At 34.8% G+C, this 25,561-nt stretch overlaps 3 protein-coding genes across 3 annotated transcripts; 2 read left to right on the forward strand and 1 right to left on the reverse strand.

The window, feature by feature from the left end:
- LOAG_00967 (hypothetical protein) lies at nucleotides 1-656 on the reverse strand (the record flags this gene model as incomplete). Its single annotated transcript, XM_003136507.1, has 3 exons — nucleotides 1-236; nucleotides 300-459; nucleotides 537-656. The coding sequence occupies 3 exons, from the start codon at nucleotides 654-656 to the stop codon at nucleotides 1-3; spliced, it is 516 nt and encodes a 171-aa protein (XP_003136555.1).
- A 513-nt stretch (nucleotides 657-1,169) lies between these two features.
- LOAG_00968 (hypothetical protein) lies at nucleotides 1,170-11,353 on the forward strand. Its single transcript, XM_020445609.1, has 22 exons — nucleotides 1,170-1,218; nucleotides 2,417-2,572; nucleotides 2,857-3,029; nucleotides 3,294-3,362; nucleotides 3,730-3,871; nucleotides 4,053-4,223; nucleotides 4,345-4,502; nucleotides 4,899-5,098; nucleotides 5,363-5,462; nucleotides 5,747-5,856; nucleotides 5,985-6,102; nucleotides 6,253-6,348; nucleotides 6,652-6,822; nucleotides 6,977-7,081; nucleotides 7,692-7,802; nucleotides 8,013-8,193; nucleotides 8,376-8,461; nucleotides 8,780-8,941; nucleotides 9,243-9,332; nucleotides 9,937-10,161; nucleotides 10,325-10,476; nucleotides 10,921-11,353. Exons 1-22 carry the CDS (start codon nucleotides 1,197-1,199, stop codon nucleotides 11,117-11,119), a joined length of 2,997 nt encoding a protein of 998 aa, XP_020303953.1. The 5' UTR covers nucleotides 1,170-1,196; the 3' UTR covers nucleotides 11,120-11,353.
- Nucleotides 11,354-12,730: 1,377 nt separating this feature from the next.
- LOAG_00969 (B-box zinc finger family protein) lies at nucleotides 12,731-21,998 on the forward strand (the record flags this gene model as incomplete). Its single annotated transcript, XM_020445610.1, has 17 exons — nucleotides 12,731-12,829; nucleotides 12,938-13,150; nucleotides 13,756-13,929; nucleotides 14,276-14,458; nucleotides 14,738-14,959; nucleotides 15,113-15,355; nucleotides 15,623-15,864; nucleotides 16,265-16,455; nucleotides 17,099-17,269; nucleotides 17,597-17,745; nucleotides 18,100-18,303; nucleotides 18,805-19,092; nucleotides 19,302-19,481; nucleotides 19,678-19,873; nucleotides 20,220-20,456; nucleotides 20,733-20,905; nucleotides 21,826-21,998. The coding sequence occupies 17 exons, from the start codon at nucleotides 12,731-12,733 to the stop codon at nucleotides 21,943-21,945; spliced, it is 3,285 nt and encodes a 1,094-aa protein (XP_020303954.1). The 3' UTR covers nucleotides 21,946-21,998.
- Nucleotides 21,999-25,561: the final 3,563 nt, after the last annotated feature.

Consider the following 25,561-nt stretch of genomic DNA (forward strand, 5'->3'; position numbering starts at 1 on the left):
TTACTTGTCGCTAAGATCAGGAGAGAGTGATTCCATCATTTGGTCGAGTTTCTGTTCGAGAATTGGTACAATCTCCTTGTCGACCAAGATATGCGTTTCATCTAACTCCTTCACTACGAACTTCGACCCTAACGCGCGTGACTCATCGAGATACACCAGTAGTTGACGCATAGCTGGATCACAACGTACCAACACGCCCTTCTTCACATTCACCATTTTTCTATCAATTCGCCGTTCTGTAAACTGTCGTAATTTAGTTTAAAAAAGGGACCAGAATTATCAGAATTTTTTTTAAGTACTCAACACTAAATATATGGGTACTGGCTGGATCCTGCTAACTGAACTGCATCGGGAAAGATCTGATCCGGTTAGTATCAAGTTTACGGAAAATTCATTCATCTGACTTTTGTAAAGGTTTTCTGAAGCTGTTTTGTTACAAGGTGGTGAGATAAACATTGGCTGTATGAATGGATATTTGATGATAAAAATGGTGCGGGGGGATTAATGTTGACATTGTCGGGTTGTATGTGATAGACTTGGATGATCGTATTGCACGCTGGTATAAATAATTGGTCGGGAAATGTTGTCCTTTTGTAGCTACTACTCTTCTGTAAAAGATTGGTATGTTTGTTATCACCCGCGATACGACCACCCATATTTGCGAAGGTTACCAAAAATAATCACTTTTCATGAACTTAACTTGTCCAATACTTTTGCAATGAGTTGTACCTCTTCATTACTTTCGAATGTCATTGTGTTTCCTGAGACAATACGAATTGATCCTATTTTTTGCAACAATCAAAAAATTAAAATATCTTATTTCATTTTACTGGTTTCCTTGCGTTTTTTTTTTCCGAGATAGTCCGACAGTAGGATATAAGACTGTAGAATAGCTTTTCCAGTGGTCTATAAAATGATGACTAGATAAGTAGGAGAATGATGACTAAATAGTATCTTTGTTTTTATTTGTCCATGGGATCATTTTTCTCGGACGCTTTCTTTCCAGAAAGACGGTAATCACGGATGAAGATAAAAATACAGGAGGTGAAGCAGATAGATAAGGCTTTCTGCTTAACTTTGTGTACCGTTAGCTCGTTGATGACGTAAGTTATACAGGTTTACAAAATGCTCAAATGAATGGTCACCTTACGCTTCTAAAAATTCTCTAATTTCAGGGAAACGATTCACCAACAACAATGGATACGGAAAAAGCAGAAGGTAAAAAGGGCAGTTCTTAATTATTTTTCCAATATTTTTCATCAAAAATTTTTTCATTTGATCAAAAATTATGGAGTTAGAGTATATCATTGTTTGAATAAATCTGTTTTGAATCAATAAACATGAATTCCCTCAGCTCTCACTCATTTCAAGCCTCTTCTTCATTCATTATTAGATGCAGTTTAGTTTCCTTCCGTGTCATTTTTGCAAACTTGAAATTCAACCTTCCAACTATCGCATTTCGGGATTGCATCGGTACCACTTGGCTTAGGATGTATTTCATATTTCAATATATGTCGGGAAGGAAGAAATCTTTAATTGACTTACTTTTATTAACTTACTGTTTTGAAATTTGACAACTGTGAATCGAGGTATTCGAGAATTCTTTTCCATCCTCTCTTCACTTGCTATTTCAATTAGTATTTGCTGTCGATGAGATTGCAAAAACTGAAATCGACCGGGGAAATTTAATCTCTAAGAAAAATGAAGTGGGTGTGAGAAGACAGGTAGCTTAAAAGACAAATTTTACAGTACTTGGTATCTTTTGCAGCACTTTCACAATATGAGGACAAATGTGGCTTGGGAGTCAGCTATTATTAATAGCGTATCTGTTAATTGGATAACTAGTTAATTACTGCCGACTGTCGTCTATATTTCATTGTCGAAAATTTTATTTTCTCATCCAACTTAAAAATCTGTTCTATCAATCACTCATCGTAAACATATGTTCCTCTCCAATAACCTGAATACGTTTTTTGTCCTCATACTTCCTAACACTAAGTTATTATAATGAAAAAATTATCGACAAGCTATAGCAATATATCAAAGATGAACCGCCAAACTGTGCAGCGATACTTTCCACAAGTTCATCTTAACAATCAGTTAGGTATGGCATATTATTATATCATGACCTAATTGAATAATATTACTGATGCCGACTATTGTTTGGCAAAGAAATGACTTATTTAGTTTAAGATACTGCTAGTGTTTTTGTCGCGTTAATCCTGGATACTGCAAAGTTTTTGTCCTTTTGTATCCGCAACGATGGTTGTTACATCCAGAAGTCACCGTAAAATATATTCAACCTATTATTCTTTTTTCGTTAACCAGGAAAATTTAGCAGTAATGTTAATGTTTTCTGGTCTTTTTTAAATTTTTACATTTTTGAATTCGAATATATATAAACATTATCTTCGAGGACATATCAATAAATTGGAAAAAGGATGGACGCCTGGTCCAATATATAAAGTGAATGGAGAGATACCACTTGTAATTTATGCGTCAAATTGTTCCAAACTTCAAGTCGCTGTTGCTGAAACACCTGGACCTCTGGTTAAAGGTCTTATCTCCTTTGGTTAGCTTTATGTTCGACTTCAGTATCGGTGAAAATTGAGTAGTTACGCTTAAATTTCAGTTAATACGAGGCTATTTACCCATGGAAAGATATACCGTTTTACACTCTGTGTTTACTAGTTATAATCACTACCTGCATTGAATTGATACTACCTGTCTGGCACATCCTTTGATCTTCCTTCTTGTTAAGTTGTTGTTAACTCTTTAAGTTGGTAGATTTCCGCTTGATGGGATTTTTCAAAAAGGAAAGTTGTCTGATTGTGTAATGAACAATAAAATGTTTAGTGACAGAGACATTCGATAATGATGGTTTGCCTCATACTCTGGAACATCTTACTTTCATGGGTAGTAAAAAATATCCGTATAAAGGTGTTCTGGATTTGATTGCCAATCGATGTATGGCATCAGGGACGAACGCATTTACTGCTCAAGATCATACAGCTTATGAATTAATTACTGTAAGTAATATATCGTCTAAGAAACACTTAGCCAAACAGTCGAAAATACTGTTAAACCTTTTGTTGTAAATCCGTATTGGGAAGTAGTAGTAGAACATTCAGCAGAAAGATTAGTGCAAAGAAGAAAAAAGTTTACTTGAAGCCAAATAGATTTCTTGTCTGTCTTTGGACATTACTATTTATTTTAGAGCGAGTAATAAATCTCATCCCATAATGCATTACAATTAACAAGTAAAGTTTTCTCTTGATTAATGCATTTTTTAGGTTGGCAGTCATGGATTCCTGAAGATTTTACCTATTTACATAGATCATTTACTATCGCCAACATTAACGGTTAGCTGTGTGCAGTTTTTGATAAATTAAATATTTAAATAATCAATAATTTGAATTTATTCTTTTTATCTTTGATTCAGTACTTCTGCACAGATCTCAGATTCTTTTATTGCTGATTTTTGTGCTGCCACAAGTAATAAATCTCGGCATCTTGTTACAGCAAGTGGGATTTTGTTGCTTGTTGTTTAACTTCACTATTTTTGCTCTTTGATTTAAAAGCTCCTGTACAATGTACGTACTTAGGGGAGAAAAAAGTGAATAAATGATTGAGAAAAAATCCGCAACAGATCTACATTTTCTTTTCTTATTTGATATATGAACTCAGATCTTAGTTTAATAAATGTGTTTGAAAAGCATGAGATTGTAGGATGCTCAATTTATGACTGAAGTCCATCATATCAACGGTAAAGGTGAAGACGCTGGGGTTGTTTATAGTGAAATGCAAGAGCACGAATCAGAAATGAATAACATTGTAAGTTGGAAACGAAAGGAGCTGTTTTATCCTGAGTGTGAGTTTTTTTTTCTTTTAAACTGGGAAACTTCTGTTGGCAGTGTCATTCTTACTGTTGCCATTCTTACTCTGTGACAAAATACTGAGGTTACATTTATTGCAATCCCTAGATGTCTTGAATTATCGCATGGTGTGCTACTACCGGTAGAGAAATAGATGTAATTATGAAGTACTTCTAGATAATCCATATCGTGTGGAAACGGGTGGTCGTTTGGCTGCTTTACGTACAACATGTAGTATGGAAAAGATAAGGCGATATCATCATGACTTTTATCACATTAGCAATATGCTTGTGATTGTATGTGGATCTATTGACCACTCGAAATTGCTGCGTATTTTATCATCAATCGGTAGTTTAATTATGGATCCTTTCTTCTGTCCGGAATAGTTTGAAAATCACACTACCATAAGTGAAAAGCTTCACGTTGCTTCCTGAAATCATATTTTCTGATTTGCTTTTCTCTGTTGAAGAAGAAATATCGCAGCAGCGAGTACCACATCTGTTCAATAGGCCATTCAAGAATCCCATGCTGGTATTCGCGGAACCTCAAGAGAAGCAAATTGTTTGCCCAAGTGAAGACGAAAAACTGGGTGCGGTGGAGATTGCTTGGATAGGTCCTTGCAGCAATGTTCGTTTTGCAATATAATTCCACTTTTCAAACTACCGATTAAATTACGTTCTGTTTGAAACAGATCCTGGAATAAGAATGGAACAAAAAAAAAGTCTCCTCTGCAGACAGTAAAATCTATTCCGAAGTTTGAAGCAAAGAAAACACGAAGAAAATGATATTTTCTGCAAATTTTCGATTTGATTTCGGAGAATATGGAATTGTGTAATTAATAGGGTAAATACGGCTATTTTATTTATCCAGACTTCCTGAAAGGAGTTAGGCACTGTGTAGTAATTGATAAACTACTTTTACTCTACATGAGGTCATAAATGACCCTAACCTTATATCTTAATTACCCTTTTAATTTTCATTTTTTTAAAATATAAACTTGTTCTAAAGCAGGAATATATTTAGCTCCAAGATTTGCTACAACTTGAAGTACTTGCAAATTATCTGAGTGATACTGCTGCTTCCCCGTTGGAACAAGATTTTGTGCAGCTTGATGAGCAGCTGGCAAGCTTCGTGCATCTATATATACGTGAGCAGTGTGTTAGTGAAATAGTATTATACTTTAATGGGGTGCCGATTAATGAACTGCAAAACATCAAAAAAAGGCAAGATACCTTTTGTCAAGTTTTTTTGTTTTCTTTTATTCATTTATTTTACTTTAACGAGCATGCTGAGTCTCATTTTAGTAGGCTGTTAACTGCAGTAAAAGTTCCAGGGCTTGAAGAATGATTGCTAAATCTTTGCATGGCATAAGCGGGATGCTTTTCTAAGTATCAACATTAAAGTGATGGAATTAGTAATAGGTTTGTTTGTCATAATGAGCGAGCACATTTTGCATTTGAAGTGTTGATTTACTTTAAAATTTTCAGATTGTTCGAGAAAACTTTGCCGCAAACGTTTGAAAGGAATTTTGACGCGGAACGAATGGCAAATGTGATTACACACATGATTGATAAAAAGCTTTCAAAGGTATCTTATGAAAATTACTTCTATGCAAGTAATTCTCGACATTATCTTTCTTTCACTCTCTCCTTCGAACGTGAACAGTCTGTCTTTTGTGAAAGTTTCATTAGCAGTGTACTGTTGAAGTGCATGTCATTTATTTGTCATAATGGAGAGAAGCTGCTTTACAGTGTCTTTGTTGATTAGGTTACATCTGAAGAAAGTGGTTTAACCGTAATGTCCTTTCTGTGTTTTTCTTTATTGATGAATATAATAATACCTACACTAAACTGTATTAAAATAAGTTTCAGATGGAAACAGACTGTCATAATGTTGTTTTCGAAATAATGTGCATGCATCAGATCTACGGGAACTTTAAAGAACTTCCAATGCGGTTAGATCATGTTGCGGAATTGCGAAAGTTTGTATCTTTCATTGTTTTTCTTTTTTTTTTTTCTTTTTTGCTTATTGTGTTTCACTGGCTTAGGAATTTCGTAGATGAGTTGTATTGTAAGTAACTGAATTGTGGTGAGGAAACTTGTACTGCAGGATGTTGGAACTGCAACCTGAAGACTGGATCAAGTTAGCGCGTCGGTATCTGACAAAGAAATGTGTCTGTGTTATGGGTTTTCCTTCTCGAGATGAAGTGACCAAAATTGCTAAAATGGTTCGAAATACATGAAACATTTGATATTTGTGAGGAAGAGTGGTTTTTGTCCTGTTGAGTGGTGGACACACTTTAAGTTTGTGCTAATTGAATAATTTGGTCATGAATTGCTTTGTACTGTACAGCTTCGGAGTTCATTTATCATTTCAGGAAAAAAAGCGAATTGAGGAACGACGTAGAAAGTTAGGGAAAGATGGGCTTCGGCGATGTGCCGAAGAATTAGAAAAAGCGAAACATGAAACAATGGTTTGACTTCTTCTCTTTCTTAGCAATCATAGCATTATTTTTCAGTACCGACAAATCACTATAATTTATTAGAAGTTAGGTGATACTTTGTTATTCAGTTTCTTCTTTTGAAATGGGTGAGGTTTGAAGGATATTTGTAAAACACTGTGGCGAAATCTTGGATATCCCATGTCAGTATTGTAATGATTCCTGTGATATCGGAGTACATGGAATAATGTTTCGATACTTAAATACTTTTGTTTATAACACTTCCTCATAGTGTCAGCTTTAGTTTTTTCGGTCAAGTAAAGTAAAATATTTCAGGCTCGAAAGCCTTCACCTGAACTACTTTCTGGAATGATGATACATGAGTTAGAGAATTTCGCAACGTTTAATGTACGCACGTTGCATGCACGGACAGGTCAGAATAATGATGAAATATTCAAGTTACCGCTGCCAGTCTATATACATAGTGTGGAAACACATTTTGTTAAGGTATGCCTCTCGTTTTCATTAAACAATTTCTATCATTCTTTTGTTGATATTGTAACCTACTGGTTTAAAGTAGGAGCATACTGTAGTTAATTGTTTTGCGATGTAAGTGGTTGTTGCAGTACTTTTTGCAAGAGTGATAAAGAATATTTTTTAGTTTATACTGGTTTGGGATACAAAGCTTATACCACTAGAATTGCGGTTGTGGATGATGCTTTACTTCGAATTGATGTTCCAGAGCCCTGCTGTTGTGGAGGGTAAAGTAAGTGTTTGTTGTTCATCTGTTTATTTTATCTATAGTAATGTTTTATTTAGAATTTGCTCCTGAACATAGATCGTTTTGGATAGTGTTTTGTTTTTTCTTATTTATGAGATTCAGTTAAAAAGTGATGATTTAGCTTCTCCAAGGGATTTAAAATTATAGAATTGAATGAAATATGAATTAGTTTATTCATAGCGGTAGTTATCGTAAATGGGTAGTGGTATTTGCTTAGGTCATTGAGGGATTCATACTGGACCAAGGAAAAATATCTCGTAGGTGGAGAGATTTCTGCAGGTTAAGTCACTGTAATTTGTTATATGTCTTGATCACCTTAGTGATCAGATTTATTCGATCATTATCAATAGACTTATACTGATGTTATAACCGCGGTTTTGCATTGGTCTACGTAAAGAAGCATGGTGTCACTTGTCATGATGCATTAGTTTTTTAAGAATTTACACTGCCTTTCCATCAATGAAAAATATTCTCTCAAGACGTTTGAAATTTGCAAACATGTATATCTCATCATGATTCAACACTAACTGAGTACTGTTCTCATTGTTTGTAGAAATTATTTTCCAAAATTTTTTGAACTCATCTGCTTTTTTAGAAATTATCATATGAGGAAATGGCAAAATTATACACCCGGGATTTGATATCATATTGCGCATCTATTGGTGTTTTGAATCATTTTGGGCGATTCTGTTCACTTACTTTAAAAGTAAGCGAAGCAACTATACAAATCTGAATTATTTCACAGGAATTCTCATTTTAAGAAATGACCTATTTTACAGCATTTTCTAGAAATGGAGAAACGAGGGGAGAGTGGGTTAGAAATGTGAAATTGGAATGGAAGAAGGTGCTGAAAAAACTCTAGTAAAATTCTGAGTTGCAGGAAAAAGATTTTAAAAAATTTATCTAAATATTTTAGGCTGTTCCCGAACGATATGTGACTATGTTGTCATGGGTTACGACATTTGTTAAAGGGATAATCTTCGAAGCAGAGCGTGTGAAGGTAGCCGCTCAAAGCTTAATTGCCGAAGCTGATGAAGAAAAACGAGACGGATGTGAAATGCGAAATGCGCTTCTTCAGACTACGTTGTTCCACAAAGGTATGGGTTTTCGAAAGTCGGGATATGAAAACTGAAACTAAGCTAAGACTAATTACGATTGAGGATTCAATTTAAATCGCGCAAAAGTGGCGATATTTTTTTCAATGCGTTCTCCTGAATTGAAATATAATTGAGAAGCATACTGAATAACATATTTGCAAAAACTGTTTGTCACTTTACAGATAGTAATGATTATATCTATGGTTTGGTCCAGTTAGAAGAGTTCCATAAAAATTTGCTCATGCTAACTAAAGAAAATCCCACCTACGTAAGCGCTTTTTTATCGTCTGATAATCCTGGACTTCTTGCATAGAATTTTTAGCATTTTTAGATTAAACACCTTCAAATTACCTATAAAAATGAATATGGAGAAATTACAGACTTGCTTATTATTTATTCTGCAAGACCATTACAAATAGATCCAAGCACCTTCCGACTTCTCGAATCTGCATTTCACTATTACTTTTCCTTGATCTCATACCAATTCGGTAATCCTTGAATGTATTTGATGAGGAGCACTAAACGACTGACGATGTTAATATTTCTTATGTTTGCCCAAAAACTCATTCTATTCTATCATTTACAGGTTGTCGATAAACTGGAGAAATTACGTGAAGCACTAATAAATGCTCCGATAAATGTGCACATTATTTGCAACACGAAAAAAATTATGCCCTTCTTACCAACCAGCCTTGCATGGCTTTATCGTGACCGTAAATCTCTATGTGAGCTTTCCACAAGTTTCCAAGTAAGTTAACTTTGTATTGTAACTGAAGGAGTACTTATTGTGATCGAGAAAATATTTGTCATACCAAAGTAACCACCGGAACAACAAGCGAAACTTTGACTACTACCATATTCTTTCAGAAATGTTGTAATATTCACATTCACGTTGTAACATTCCCATTCAAATATTTTTCATTATTCTCAAAATTAACATCCTATATTCCGATAAACCGTCGGTTTGCTGCATCACTACCCTACATCGATGCTCATTATAAACATATTACATCTATGATTTTCAGACTGATTTCTTCCACTAATTTTAGAATTTGCCTGGGGAAGCGGTAATATGCGATAACTTTGGAAAGCAACGTGTCATTGCTGTTGGTTCCACTGAGTCATCCTATCTGAAACAAGTATATTTATTTATTCGTTTCATTATTTCTATGAAACAAGAAGTAGAATATCTGCTTAGAAATTGAAAATAAGTGTTAATCAGATTTTAATATTGGAAAAGTATCGGAATGAGATATTCAATGGTTGTGAGTGCAAATTCAAAGTTGAAACTGGAAGTCAGAGAATAACTGTTGGCTGGAATCATATGATATGATTTCTTTTCTGATTTTCGTCTTTATTTTTGAAGTTAGTGATATTGATAGTAAATTTACATTAGTTATGTTGATTGCCGTATGGTGAATCACGGTTTGAGATATTAAAACCATGCTATTTTATTGTTTCTACAGCATTGGTGGAATTCAAAAATAAAATTCATAAAAATCGATTCATAATCAGATGGAAAGGATTTGTGAATTGATTAGGTTCTAGCCTTATAATGTTACAGTTTTTAACTTTTATTTTCACTTTCTACTCTTCTTGTACCACTTTTTTCGTGCTATTGTACTACTTTTTTGCATAGCAAAGCAAATTTCACACTAGCTTGGGGTAAGTAAACCTACAGTAACTTTATTCGTTAAACAGACTATGAGCAGTAACAGAAATTTGTAAAGTAATACTTTGCAGTCTATACCGTTCAAGTATCAGCTGGGTAGTAAAGAAGGATTGGCTGTACAACTCATTGCTCAGTATTTATCACAAGCAGAAGGTACCTTATATAAAGCGATACGTGGGAATGGTTTAGCATATGGTGTAGGTATTGAAGTAGATCTGGATAACGAGTTGCTCAGTTTTGGTATCTATCGGAGTGCTCAACTTGAGCAAGCTTATGAAGAGGCCAAGGAAGTTGTGGTTAGAATTTTCTTGCGTACTATTCAGAATTCGATAATTTGTTAATATTTAAAATAGAAGAGTTGAGAGGAAAGAACGGTCACTTTAGAGTTTTTATCTTAAAAAAGGTCTTATCACTTGAAATTCGTTTATGACGGCTATTTACGAGATGCAGAAAATTTAGTTCAATGAATTAGAGCACGTGGATGAAAATGAGTTTGAAGCAGCAAAACGAAGTTTTGTATCGGAGATAGTGCAGGCTGAGGACACGGTAATTAACGCTGCGCATCGGGCTGTTTTCAATGAATTTCGACGATTACCACCTCAATTTTGGCGGTAAGCTAAGAGCACCAAATATTGTCGTTTGTCAAACGACTAGGAACTAACGATGGCAATATGCCCTGCACATTATCAATTCATGTAATTAATAACAATAGCATGGCGTAAATAGTATTATGTTATGAGGCTAGATCAGCTGATGTTGGGATAGCGTTCATTAAGTTAAACCAAGTGGGCAAATGAAGGAAATTCACCATTGAAAGGAGTATTTTTTGTTTGGTGAAGGTTATTAGCTAAGATAAGCTCGAAATCAGACCCGTAGATCAAGATTCGAGGAGGATCATCTATAGGTTCAGCAAGGCTTAATTTCCAAGGCGAAGGAATAAAGAGTTCTAATTGTTAGGTTTATTATTGGGTATTAATTGTAAGAATGATAATACCTTGTTAATTATAAGATTGATAGTATTTCTATCCTTAAGTACTTTGTATTTTTCAATTTAGGGAGTACGCTGAGCGTATCTGGAATGCATCGATGAAAGAAGTGGTAGATTACAGCAAGAATTTTTTCCTTGATCTGTTCGACGATAAGAAATGCTGCCGTGCAATAGCTGTGCCGCACGGGAAATTAAAAGATATTGAAGAACATTTCAAAGGAATTGAAGTGGTCTGTTTTTCAGATCTGCATGTAAAAGCTACTTAGCTTTAAATTTGCTGGCACTTCTGTCTTCTGCTGTTACCTTTGTCTTCTGCTAAGTTTTTGAGTTGACAAATTAGGGAGGAAAAACTCCTAATATTGTTTAGTAAGAGTCAAGAATGTATGCTGAGCTATCCTGCAGTTCGAACCAATTCAAATGCATTTCACGGAATCGCTATCCTGAATGTTGCACAGTGTCGTCACTTTTCTCTTCAGGATGTAATATTGCCTTAGTGGGTCAAATTTTGTTGGAGATTTTACCAATTCAGTCTCCAGTGGGGATTTTAATGTTGACAAGTTTTTCATTTCTGAGTCCACCAGTCAGATCACTTTGCTCTTCCACAACATTTATTATATTTTTGTATTAATTAGGATTTTTGCATGATAATTCCTTATACATTCACCAATATTCTTTGCAATTCGCCGGATCACGATTCCTAAAGATTCTCTTATTTCCTAGCTATGACCCTTCCATCTGTTACTGTTGTCGATGTTTTTTTGTTTCAAAATGTTCACTCTTCGGTGTTCGATCAATAAAATCTATTAAAATTGTAACGATTTCTTCAAGAGTTGATGAATCCATAGTGATTTAATCTGTTCTTGGTCAAACGTCGAAAATCGTCATAGGCTGGAGCTTTAACACTAGGAAGAACCATTGCTCTCTTTGGCTTGCTTTACAATTACCTGTATTCTGACGATTATCCGCAACTCAAGCCAACCGAGCACGTAATCTCACTATCTTTTGAGCATGTGCTCCCCCACTTCTGCCATTACACAACAAACACGGAAGTAATTTCAATGGAAGCTTTGTAGCTGCTATAAGCATGAGGTTCTTGACATAGTGGATGCGATCAATACCGTACTCCTTCCCTCCATGTGGATACCGTTACATGCCTCCTGAATACTCCTCTCGGTGGTGAAGTGGTAAGATGTGGTCTTTAATTAGAATTAGATTTTGCAACAGTTGGTGATTGGATCGACTTGTGATGGTTCTTCATGCCCAATTTTCTTTTTTTGAATTCATCTTTGGAAGTGTCACTGACACCACTTAATCAAGTGATTTAATTAGTGTGACGTGTTGATCGACTTAAATTCTTCCTCCATCTAGCACTGCGTAGGTCAGTTAAGTCATAACATGATGATAGAAATGCGATAGTCTTTGCTTTAAATCTGTGTTTAATTAATTAGATCACATCTGTTAACCCATAATTTAACGGTAGTAATGTGAGAATCGTTGACGTATGTTTATTGTTCTTTGTTTAGCTAAGTACAAATGTCACATTTAAATGCTTCCTTTTGGCTTTCTTTTTTCGAAACCGTCAGTTGTTGCATCCGGGTGATCAGATTAATTTTAGCTGAATAAATTTTATTTAGTCATGATTAGTGTAAGAACATTTAGCACTGCGTGAAATTATGTGAGGTATCGTTTATTATGTAAAATGGTCACTTGGCTTGATATCCCCGTCCTTCTCTGTTGCGTATGCTACCAATTCCGAAAAATTTTCAGTAATTTACTTTTAAACTGCATCACTTCCTCGGCTGACTGTGAGGGGAAGGTGTTATAAAATAAAAGTAAAGGATTTCGGGTTATGCATCGATGTTTTCCCTTTTGTAATAATGGGTAGTATACTCTTAGCTTACTACCTCGATTGGGGAAATATTATTTGGCGTACGTTTACTCCGTCATCTGCAATGAATCTTCGCTATCATTTTTGGGTGTGACGTGTAAAAATTGCAATTGCTATACCCATCCGTTCATTCAGGTTTCCGCCTCACATTTTATGCATCAAAAAAAACACTGAATAAATTGCGCACAACTTAAAGGAGGAAATCAGCCGGTATAGGACTGATCCAAAAAGGGTTGATCAGAGAGGAAGTCTGATTCTGGAAATGGAAATGTATGCCAATGGATTAATGGAGGAAAACGGTAGGACAACTGTCACAACAGTGGTAGCACCTACAACAACAACTACAGCAACGCTAGATTTCTCATCACAACAACAGAACAGTTATATTTTCGGAGTTACAGATGACAAAGTATGACATTTAAATTGCTTTTAAAATGTAGGGGAAGGAAATCAGTCGAAAGAATTATATCATTCGTGGAATGCAGCACAATACATTACGTGGATATGATACACTGCAAAAAATAGTGTAATAACTGGATAGGGGATCTAATAATATGCTAATATAAGTGTGGGATATAATAATATGGAAGAGAAAACATGACACACACTTACTGCTTGGTGTTCTGCATCCTACTTGCATGTACATTTATTGCTTAGATTCTTTATTGTACTATGAGAAATCCATAAACATTTGATTTTTTTTTAAAACTTCATAAGAATGTATTTCCTTTGATATATAAGTTCTTTATTTTAATATTTTCGATTTAATTTATCCTTACTGATAAAAATTCTGGAGTGCTTTCACAGTATTTCCATAACAATACGGAAGCCTTCTATTGGGAGGAGATGGAACCAGACAAGTGAGGTGCAGGAGTTCAAAATTTGCTTTACAGTGAGACATATATTCCAGCAGAATACAATTACATTTTATTACTAACGTTCTCTACTTTAAATGAGATTTGAATAAAATATGATTGTTTATAAGGTGAAAAAATCAATGGCAAATTGTTGCAGTCGGGAAGTCCCCCATCAGTGAAGGAGGATAAAAATACGGGAGAAACTTCCAGTGCGAATGTGGCGGGAAATGAGGTAAATTCGACGCGATCACCGAGTCCATTACTTGATGTTGGAATGATACCAAGTGTTGACAGTTCTCTTTGTCCGTATTGTGGCAAACAGTATAGAAAGGTAGTTAAGTTATATATGCTCTCTTCGATTAGAGTTAGTTATAAAATTTCTGGAGTCTATTATTTATCGCAATTTATTTGGATTTCACCAGATTATTAACTTGTTCGTTGTGGTATTTCTAACTTATAACTGCTTCATTGAATGTTCTCAAGTGGACAGTGAAAGTTCCAATGCAGCATGAAATTTTTGAAATTCCAAATTTCTGAAAGTCAGTATTGTATTAACATGAGTTAGTGAATCAAGTTGACATGTGCAAACCAGTACTACGATTCATCTTTTAATTTTTAGGCATAGACAGTGCCTTCTCTAAAATTTCTGCCATTCAATTATGTATGTCGATTTTTAGCCACGTGTATTGGATTGTCTTCATTCAATGTGTGAAGACTGCATAATAGCTCAGCTGGACGGACGGCGAGAGGGTGAATCAGAGCGTACAAGGATTGCGCGTACAATAGATTTCGAACTAGAAAGCACATGTGAGATGAGGCCAACGCCACCGGGTGTCATTAGGTGTCCAACGTGCCATCAGGTGACTAAATCAGTTTTTCGGTCGAATAACTCTAATATACAACTAGTAGAGTGATATGCTTTTTTCTTGTATTATTCATTTCTTGCTCATTTTGTCCAGCACTGACGAATCTTGAAAGGCATTTTAGATAAATACGATATGGGTTTTTTCTATCTTTTCATCTTCTTATATGCCTCATATTTTTATAAGATGTATCTAGTTCTTTATACTTTAATCCTTTTTTTTAATATAGATTGATCGTTATTTTTCAAAAAATGGCGAGGATAAAAAATGTTTCAGGAAAGCCATGTAGGAAATGACGTCCGGTTTGTGAATCACCTTTTGCTTGATTTTGTTCGCTTACATGAAGTCGATGGTGTAAGCGCTGTAAAAGGTGCACGGACATGTCGTGCATGTAAGAGTGAACAGCTTGCAATGGCCGTATGCAAGCAGTGTGCAAGTGATTTGTGCAAGAATTGTTATCAAGCACATCGTGACATGAAATTATTCGATGGGCATACGGTATGAATTGAGTTTCATTATGCAACTCAATGTTTCATTTTCTAGAAATGGAGAGTGGTATGATTACTGTAATGTTACAAGTACCTTTTGTCACATTTACAGATTTAAGCAATACAAACATCAAATTTTATAGCATGAAATATATGTGCTTAGGTATTAACTTATACGGAATTGGCACAGAATCCATCGGAATTACCCCGTGATCCAGTGATGTGTGTGTTGCATCCCCAAATGCCATATTCACTTCTCTGTGCCACTTGTGAATCACCGATTTGTGGACAGTGCCATGCTGAGCATGCGGACATCCGACACCATAATTTGGTAAATATCGATGAAACAGTTGCTAATCTGGTCAGGCTCGAACTAAAGGATATTGCAAATGGGGCGGAAGCTAAGGTTATACTTGTATATTAGCTATGAAAATTTATTCTGCGAATTCTATTTTTTTTCCACACAATCTACTGATCCAGTTTTATGCGGGACACTGATATGTCAACCCTTTTGTAGAAGGGAATAAATGACATTACTGATTAATCCCAGAAATGCTTGTTATGCATAAGACCTGGCTTCATTGCTTTCTGGTCTACCATTCTTTTTTGATCCATTTTATTGGAACTAGATTTTGATTCGTCGGATGACATTACTTAAAATTGTATTTTGCAGTCAAAAACTGTAGAAGCTGCATGTAATTCCGTACCAGCTCGTCAGCGCATTCTTACTGAGCAGTATGAAGTAATTAAAGCAGAAATAGACGATACGTTCAGTGAGTATCACAAAGCATTGGATGCAATGAAGGAGCACTTGTTACGTAAACTAGATAAATCACGCGATGATCAGGAAACCGATCTGAATAATCTAAATCGACGAGTTAATGTCACCACCGTGAAAATTGCTGATGCTGTCGCGTAAGTATATCTGACAGCACAATTTAGAAATGGTAGTATGTCAAGGATATTGTTAGGACTTATCTTGGGAAGCTGTTGTTAGCATTATCCATATTCTTGAAACGAAGTGTGAATTAAATCAGGAATAGATCTGATTATCGAAAAATATTTGCAATGCTGGTTACCGGATTATTCCATTTAATCAAGCTGTTGGTCAGATTTAAAGTTAATAGTAATATCTGTTTGAAAATGAAGCACTTTTTTGTACTATATTCCATTTTTACTCAACTGCTTATTATTTAACGGCTTAGGATGTAATTTAGTCTTTATCATCGAAACTTTTATCATTTTTCTGGTTCTTTATCCACAAAATTAACGTATCAGCAATGAAATTAACGGTGATAATGGTACAAAGTTACAGATTTACACATCGGATTGTGGAAAAGGGTTCTGCAGTAGAAGTTTTGGTGAGCCGAAAGAAAATCCGTCAACAATTAACAGCTCTTACACGTAGTATGCCTGATATGAGTAGTACAACGGAACTTACATTTAACAAGACTCCATATGTTCAATTTTGCAACAAATTGAGCGGTATTGTTGGTGATATTAATAGTAAGTTATGTATATTGAAATTTGAGATTTGGAGAGTCGCTTTCAGGGAACGCTAGACTGCTGAATAAGTCTGGTAAAAAAAAAGGAACTAGTTTGTGCTGGTCATACGGGGCTTAATTGGATTTTCTGAAAGAAGTGTGAATCCCACTAGTTATTACTCTTATTCATCTACTGATTAAACCTTAATCTAAGTTTTCAAAACATTAGTTTTTAGTTGTAAAAATTGTAAACGTTGGACAGTGAGGAGGAAATAAACTTTTATATTGTTTTTCCAAAAAAAACTGGCGCTTTTGTCTAACCTGAATCTTTGAGCATTAGCTTACGCTATTTCAGAAAAAGTGTAATAATAGCAAATCCATTTCTGCTTTTTATCTTATATTTACTGACAGATATGTTTTTATTAATCCTTATAAGGTAGATTATTTTCTGTTTATTAGTAATTCCGGAAAAATATAATCATAATTCGGCTTCTTTCCAATCCATTCTAGCGATTTTTCTTCGGTATAGTGGAAAAGGATGTTCTACAATGGATTTTAAGCTGTTTTGAGATATCTAGATGTACTGTGAGAATAAGGAGAGACGTTGTTGCAGTGTGAGAAGGGATTACGCAAAACATACTTGATTTATTAGAGTTAAATTTCAGCACGGTTAGTTTCGGATGTTGGAAAGGCAGACGTGATGATATCGTCGCTTTTATCAGACTCCAATTCCGTGAAACAACTTAATGCAATACGCGCTTATCCATCGGATAACTCTCCAACGCAAACATCTGCATCTGAAAGTCTGTGTACAACACCTGCGCCTGTTGGCCAGTGTTCGTCATTTATTTAGCATTTCTTGCATACTTTGTTTTAGCATTCTTTTGGACTGAATAGTTCCATTGTATATAGGTCCTTTCACATATGTCGCAAGTATGATTGCATAAGCTAAAGATAGAGAAGCGAGAAGGAATGAATAAATGGCGATAAAAAAGAGTGTATATTTTTTATATTTATATATTTTGTCAGTAGTATCGAGTGAGTCTTCCATATTGAATTTTCGTGGTTATAAAGTTGAGGGACTAATCAAAGCAAACAAGTATGAGAATGAGCTCATACTCATCAAGTACAATTTATGGGTTAATTTAACGTTTTTATTTTAGCTCGTGGCCCAGGAGCAATTGGTATGGAACGCCGTAATAAACCTACTACCACTTCAACAGGCAGCTCAGTTGTGGATTTTACCGATGGCTGGCCGCCATCTAGTATACCACCAGAGCCAAACAGTCCTTCTCCGACTGTCGATTTTCAGGTTATATTAAATATGTGATTTATTAGGCAGATTAATTTAGGGATATCGAATTAATAAATAGATTTTCCTGAGTGGCTAAGTGTATGGTCTTTACCGGGCCTGCAACGGTAAAACGCGTAGACAAAGTTGCAACTTCCAGCCCAGTATACCCTTAAATTTTAAGGGTTAAATTTAAATTTTAAGGCTTCCGGGGAAGTGTTATATCTGGGGAAAATGCAAATCAAAATCAAAAGATGAAGGCATGGATTAAATTCGCGACTTTTTCGATGTTAAATGATTACTGATTTGCAATGATATTTTGGATAAGCAATGGAAATGTTTTTTTCATCGTTTTATTATTGAATAATGTTGCAGAGCAAGAAAATTTCACTAGAGACCAGTGGCAGCTCTTCTTTTTATAGTTGGCCACCAAGTTCGAATCCACAATCAGAAACACGTGTCACTGGTCCATCCACATTACCACTTCCACACGCTCCGGTTGCCAATCTGGCTGTTGGAAAACAGTTACCTATAACAACAAATAATTTTCTGATGCCACGGGGAGTGAACTCATGGGTGGTAATTTTTTATATTTTGTGTTATTTAGCTCTACTTTCAATGTTTCCTTTGCTTCTACATCATGGTATATTAAAGTGGGAATTGGTGACTTACATTATTTTGTGATATATTATTACAGCACTCGAGAATTTAGCAATAGTTAACGATGACCTATGAAATTTAAAAGAAATGAGACTACTGGAATTGAAAATTACGCACAAATCGCATACTTTGAATCATCCTCAAGTAAACGACCATCATAGGAAAAGGACAAATATAACTGACAGGGATGTGTAGAAGTTTTTGGAGTAGATAAATTACTGTGGCATCAAAAAATAATACTATAAATTAAGAGATTAAGGGCGTATTAGATTACGCAGTTGGTTACAAACATTTCGTTCCTCTAACTTTTACTGGCTTCTACCATATGTCCCACATGATCTTAACTTCATAGATTCTGTTTTTAGTAGTTTGGATTATGTGATCCACGATAATATATGCCTCAGTAAAATCAATTTCTAGGCACAGACGACTGCTTTAAGCGGTGCAGCAACACAACTGGCAAATACAGCATTCCCAATAACAGCAGCAGCAGCGGCTGCCGCGCGACAGCGCTTGGAACCATTGCTGGATCCTGCGACCATTCGTTTAATTTCTCAGTTGGATACCGCCTCCCTTGCATCGTTGCAATCTGCATTTGGTCATACTATTCCAGCACTTGGTCGTCAGTCACAACTTGCATCACCATTGGATGCAATTCGTCCCGTTGGTGTGGCTGGCATTTTGGGTGAACATCATTATGTGCCGATAGTGAGATTTTCACCGCTGCACTTATTTGTAAATTGTTTAGCGCCCACAGTCACAAGTTGAATTTCCATTGATACCAGAGAACGGATTAAATATAACTTCTTATTTTTATTATGATGTTCCTCAAAATGTGTAGTGTCTATTTTGCTCCATGAATTTTCTTTCCATGTTCCATTTTTCACCGAAATTTTAAACAACATTCAACTTATTAGGGAATACCACCAGCAATACGATCATCTGCAAAGAATAACGCCAATGCATCGGATTTGTCACTTCGATGCTCTGTTGGAGGAGTGGGATCGAATCCTGGACAATTTGGCTCACCACATGGTTTTTGTCTTGGTCATAACGAAGAAATTCTCGTCACGGATACAAATAATCATCGTATACAAGTATTTTTTAACATTTGGTTTTTTAGAGAAGGCTTTTATAGGCTATTACTTACTAGCGACTATAAGTCTACAGAAACAACTTATAAGTTTTGATACTTGGGAAGGATTTTGCTACCTACCCTGGTAAAGCTGTGGTTTTTAAGTTTGCAGTTGAACACCTGTTGACATTTACTACATACAGGTATTTTCTCTACAGATCTTTACGAAGAAAGGTGAATTCATAATGCATTTTGGAATCGGTGGCTCTGAAGATGGTCATTTATTTTATCCAAAGAAGGTGGTGGCATTCAGGTCTCGAATAGGGGAAGGAGGATATATTATCGTTGACAAAGGTGAAAATAAGGCCCGGCTGCAGTTGTTCTCGAAGCGGGGTGACTTTATTCGACGTCTTCGTGCGTTTATCAATATTACTTTTTTAATCCAGATACACTTTTTGTAGTTTAATATCAATGTTTGCATTCAGGTGATTTGTAACTAATTAAGTATGTGATTTGTAACTAATTAAATATGTGAAATTAAATATGTAAAATTTGGTTGGAATATAATCAAAACCAAAGTCCTAGACATCTGACGTTTCATGATTTGTTTCGAAACAGAACAGTGCTTTTTTATAGAAATCCTTTGATTATGAAACTAGACTTATAAGATGTATATGATTTACTAGTTTTGTCTTGTATTGATCAACTAAGAATTAATTTAGCTGTCCAAAACGAATCAAAACTTAGTCTGTTATTTTAGAAACTCCTTATCTCGAATATGTTTCGGCATTAACTGTAAATGAAGCATCACATCTGGTGGTATTCAGCAGCTCGGTGATGATGTTCATCTTGGATATCGATCTTTTGGAACCTTTGGTGCTTAAATGGAATGACTGTACTAAAGTAATTGGTGAACCATCCGATGTAGCCGTTTTTCGAGATAGATATTATGTTACTGATTATAAGAATCATTGCGTAGTTGCACTCAATAGTGATGGTGAGTTTCCTGCAATTTTTGTTAATGACGCTGTTCGGTGGAGGTGCTTTAAAACAATTGAATTAGTGGGAATGTGTTCATGACGACCTTAATTTCCGTATGTCATTTGATGTAGAATGAGGTTCAAGTTTTTGATTTTCATTTCGCATTTCTATTTTTTTAATATATTTTCTAGAAGCCTCTTTATGCCGGTCAGAAAATGATGTGTAGGACAAACGACAGAAGAGTATTGCTGAAAATGTTAGTACAAATTAGCGATTAGAACCTGTGTTTTAGGTGAGGTTCTCTGTCGTTTTGGATCCTTTGAAACCACTCCATATCCGATCGGTATTGATGTATCAACAAATGGTGATGTATTAGTAGCAGATTCTCATGGCAATCATTTTCATATTTACTGTTGTGCAACTGATGGGCAGCGGTTACAAGAATTCGAATGTTCACAGCTAAAGGCGAGCTATTTCAATTTTGTTATAATTGGACTTTACCAAATCAATATTGTTTTTTACCATTTTTTTTAGCTAGAGTAATTTGATTAAAGTAACTTGCTACGCATTTCATCTTGCTTATATGTAGGGCAAAGTCAGTAATATTTTTTAATATTTACAAAAGAAATTTTCTTGCCTTTTACAAAATAAAGTTGATTCGTTGAAGCATTCCAACTACATTTTTAATACATGAGCAAAAATTGCTGCCCCGAAGAAGGGAATCTGGGCTCTGTGAGTCAGAGTTCGGATGGGATATTTTACATAGGTGAAATGGAAACAGTTCACGTGTTTAAGCACAGTTAATCAAGTTCCAAGTGAAAACAGGCATTTATGTAGTTGTTTCATAATTGTTTTACAAGCATTTCGTTTTGAGAGGCTGAAATAGTGCAAACTGGAAAGCAAATAAATTTTAGTATGAATTTGAATTTCTGGACGATCACTAAATTGTATTTACTACCAAATCTTCCTTCCGATTAGCATTTACTAATGCATTTTATAGCTCTAATTTGCATAACATGTTTATGTAATAAGCAGAATGCGATTTACTCAAGACGTAGGATTGACTTTGGAGTTCGCCTCTTTCCTTCCCAATGCAGATAAATAATATGCTACTTACTTATTCATTTCTAACTAAAAAAAGTAGCATTATCACTCGCTCTTTCACGCCACTCACCAAAGCATAACTTTTTAAGACAGAGGGATTCATGCTGTCTAATCTTACAAGGATTTCATGAGTTGAATCAAAGTTCATCGACAGCTTGTGTTCTCAATTTTGAAGCTCCATTATCAGTTTCGTTATTATCTGTTCTCACTATCAACTATTAAACAACTTTTAATTATCACAGTTAGTTCTAGTGAATGTTATATCTTTTATCGTTTTTCAGGTTTCGCGTTGTGTTGGACTTCGTCTAACGTCAGAAGGTTTTTTGATCTCAGTATCGAAGCACAACCATACGCTTCTTATCTTCAGTACAGTCTTCGTGAATCCCCCAGCTCCCCTTTAAGAAATCCTCTCAAACTTTTCTTCTAACAACAGTAGCAGCAATAACTCTCAAACACTTTTCCTTTTCGGATCGAAAGCAATGCCATTGTATTGGCTTCTGGATATCGATCATCAACTTAAACCTGTGGTACATATAACGGTGCTCGTTCAAAGTTTGCCTTATTACTCACTTTTTTTTCTTTTTTATTCTTATTCGTAATGCTTATAGTTGGATACTGTATTTATACTGCAGAACTAGCGAAAATTTTGTTCCACATGACCTTAGCTCAGGAAATAGGTGACTTATACGATCAGGGTAATCAGAAATAAACTAAATTGTGATTCTTATTGTGTGCGTTTTGGCTGATTTAGGAGACTTACAAAGGTGCCAAGATTGCTAAAATCAAACCATTTCAAATAACTCACCTAATACTCAGTTTTTGACTGTGGTATGAGGTTTTCGCTACATTGTTTCAAATGATAAATTTGTAAGCACACGCACGCATGTACGCGATGTTTACTTTTCTAGCTTTTTTTCCTGAAACGATCCCCTGTTGTGATATGCGTCAGAAATGTACCGTATGGTGCATGAAACTACTGTATACCCAATTTCAATTTTTTCATTTTTTTTTTTTGATTGTTATTTTTAAAATCCTTTCGTCTTTCTATTCTCCCCATCACTGTTATCATTTTCCAAATTTTTTGTGCTAAGTAACTGATGCGTTAATTATTTTTTTCTTTTTTATCGGTTGGGAACAAGCTTATTTGATATAGAACATTTTCTTCGAACTTTTTGGCCAAACTTTGCGCTTTTTTACTTTCCTTCCTTATTAAGTGTTTTCAGAAAATATTTTGCTGTCTTTTCAATTCCTTCTGTCATGCCTTTTATTTAGTTTCTTTTTCCAAATTCTGTTTTTCAAAAAAAAAATTTTCTCCAGTTTTAAAATCATTATTATCGTTTTGCCTTATTGAATGCTCACTTTGTTTTGCATATTATTACAACCACTGTTTTATCGCTATTTACTCCCATCCAGACCCATTTGTTTGTTTGTCTCTTCTTGAAATAGTTCTATTGTTTCATTTCTAATTTGAAATTGAGTTTATAACTATTAATTTAGGGAACTTTTATAGTTCGCCTAACTAACATGTGTATTAGAGATGGCCTTGTTTTGAGCGCAGAAATTCATCATTCGTGGTTTACAGAAAAACGTATTTCTGGAGTTCATTCGTTTTTTATTTGTCCAATTTAGGCAAAATTTTAAAAACTCCGAGTAAGCATGTGATGCGATATTTGGGTGAAGAAAATTCAGAGAGGAAAATTACCCGAGTGGAAATTTGTGAGCAAAGATGAAAATTTTTGTTAGCTTAAAACTATTCAGTGTTTTATTTTGTCTGATTTTTCTACAAACATTCTGCTTGCACATCTATACAGGAAGAGGAATCAATCCATATACACCATTTCTTTCATTTGTTTTCTTTTACCTTTTTTGTCTTCGAATTGTTTAGATTAAAACAAAAAAAAAGAAAAAATTAAAAATAGGGATGTTTTGAAACCATTTGTTTTTGAAAATTTGTTTCAAACTGTATTGATCTCATATTTCAGCGTGTTGTCTTCAAATTTTGTTTACTTGTCCATTTAAATCTTTGTTTACAATATATTTATTCTCTCTCATTTCCGTGAAACTCGTTCGGGTGTTCATGTTTTTCGTGTGGTGCGTAACTCGTTACGCACACCATAAACACCTATAAGCTGACATAAGAATGATATGAATTATTAATAGCCGCATCATGTACGGTCAATTTTTTTCCTTCCGTCCTCTTCCTTCTTTAATTCACTGTTTTGTTGTCATCCATGTCACTCATGCGATCTTTGCATCTGAGTTGTTTTGCGTTTCTTAACACAGCAGAAAATTTATATAAATTTGTCTGGACCAGCTTGATATGAGGAGTATTTGGATTTACTTGTTACAGTGAGGAAGTCATAGCACAGAATACTTGGTAACTGACGCCGATTAATGAATTTCGGGTTCTCATTATTACTCAGTGTTAGTTTTTCCGGTATGTTAAGAACTGACGGTTAAGAAAGCTTGAATCCGAACCTTGGTACGATGGCGAAATTTCTTTTGTATCTGGGCAAAAACTACTGCAACTTTCATTACATACTGCCATATTTCTGTTACTACTCATTTTTTTCGTTTGGTTTTAAGCTTCCTGGAAGTCTCCTATTGCTTTTCCTTGCATATATTACATCTGGCGTCAGAAGTCTCTTATTTCCTTGATGTATTACTCAATTTGGGGGACAGTATCGTTAACCTAAAATAGAATGATACTGTTTTCATTTTATATAGTAATAATTAGGCTTAGTAAAACTATAGTTTTTCCTGGAGTTGATGGGACCTTTAAGTTCCTATAAGATTGATAAATGACTGTCTTCCAGATTTTTTTTCTTTTTTTTTTTGATAAGCTGTGTGAGGGGGCGCCATGATTAAGACTTCTGGTTTGTAACAGCTAATTTCTTTAATATCATCGAAGAAAAATCCTCTAATATTCTGCAACCACGAAGTTTTCACCACCATATTTACGGTACGATATATCATCCTTCTCTCATTGTATATTCTTTTGATTATGTTTGTCAATTTTTGTCAGCTTTATCGAGCCAAATACCCCAGTATATTCCATCATTCGTTGAATGTAGCAGTTTTTATCAGTAGTAGTTGTGGCCCTCGTTTTTTTTTTTTTTCTTAGCTTGCTCATTGTCCGGTTTTCATGCTTGTTATTACTTTTTACTTAATTTATACACACCCATGTACAATTCATGTTTCCTCTTTTTGTTCTTGATTATCATTTGATTAGGATGCATTTCCGATCGTTACACTTTTGACTAAGCTGACATTGACCATGATTATTTTCATGAAGTTTTTTTAAAGCAAAAGAAATGATTGATGCAATACACTATCCGATATGAACATATTCCATGCTGTAATGAAGTAGATGAGATTTATGATGAGACTTGATGGCATCTGGTTCGAGTAGTATGACGCATATTTTTGACGGAAGTGCATCTTCACACTTATCTGAAAAATTCACAATGACGATTTTTGCACCTGGTATTTTAAATCGCAAAATTAAATTCTCCGCATCGTTTAACGAATAGTATTTATTACTATTCTCGTTGTCTCCCCAGAAAAAGTGCATGTTTTTATATGAGCAAATTGATATTGTCTGGTGTAAGAATTTGAATTTGATTTTGAACTTGATTGCACTTACCGTATTGTCTATCCTCATTTTTAGCACATTTATTCACTTTTATTTTCCGAAACCTTTTGTTCTGTTTTAATTTTTCCAAGTTATTCGGTTCATTTTCGAATTTCTAGATATTTCGCTTGTTTTGGCTTCAGATTTTTAAATTTCACGTTGAGAAATTGAGCCATAGATTATAAACATTATTATGGTATTTTTACTGCTTTGTAATGGCCATGGCTTACTAGATTGTCTTAAATTTCTCTTATATTCAATTTATTTTTCCCTCAAAAATCCCTTTAAGACCAAAAATTATATTTTATAATATTTCTTATCTTCAGTATCTTTCCTTCTTGCACTGATTGCTCCTATTTCGTTTTCTCTTTTATTGGAAATTT

Source organism: Loa loa (assembly GCF_000183805.2).
Source record: "Loa loa unplaced genomic scaffold supercont3.4, whole genome shotgun sequence".
Lineage (NCBI taxonomy): Eukaryota > Metazoa > Nematoda > Chromadorea > Rhabditida > Onchocercidae > Loa > Loa loa.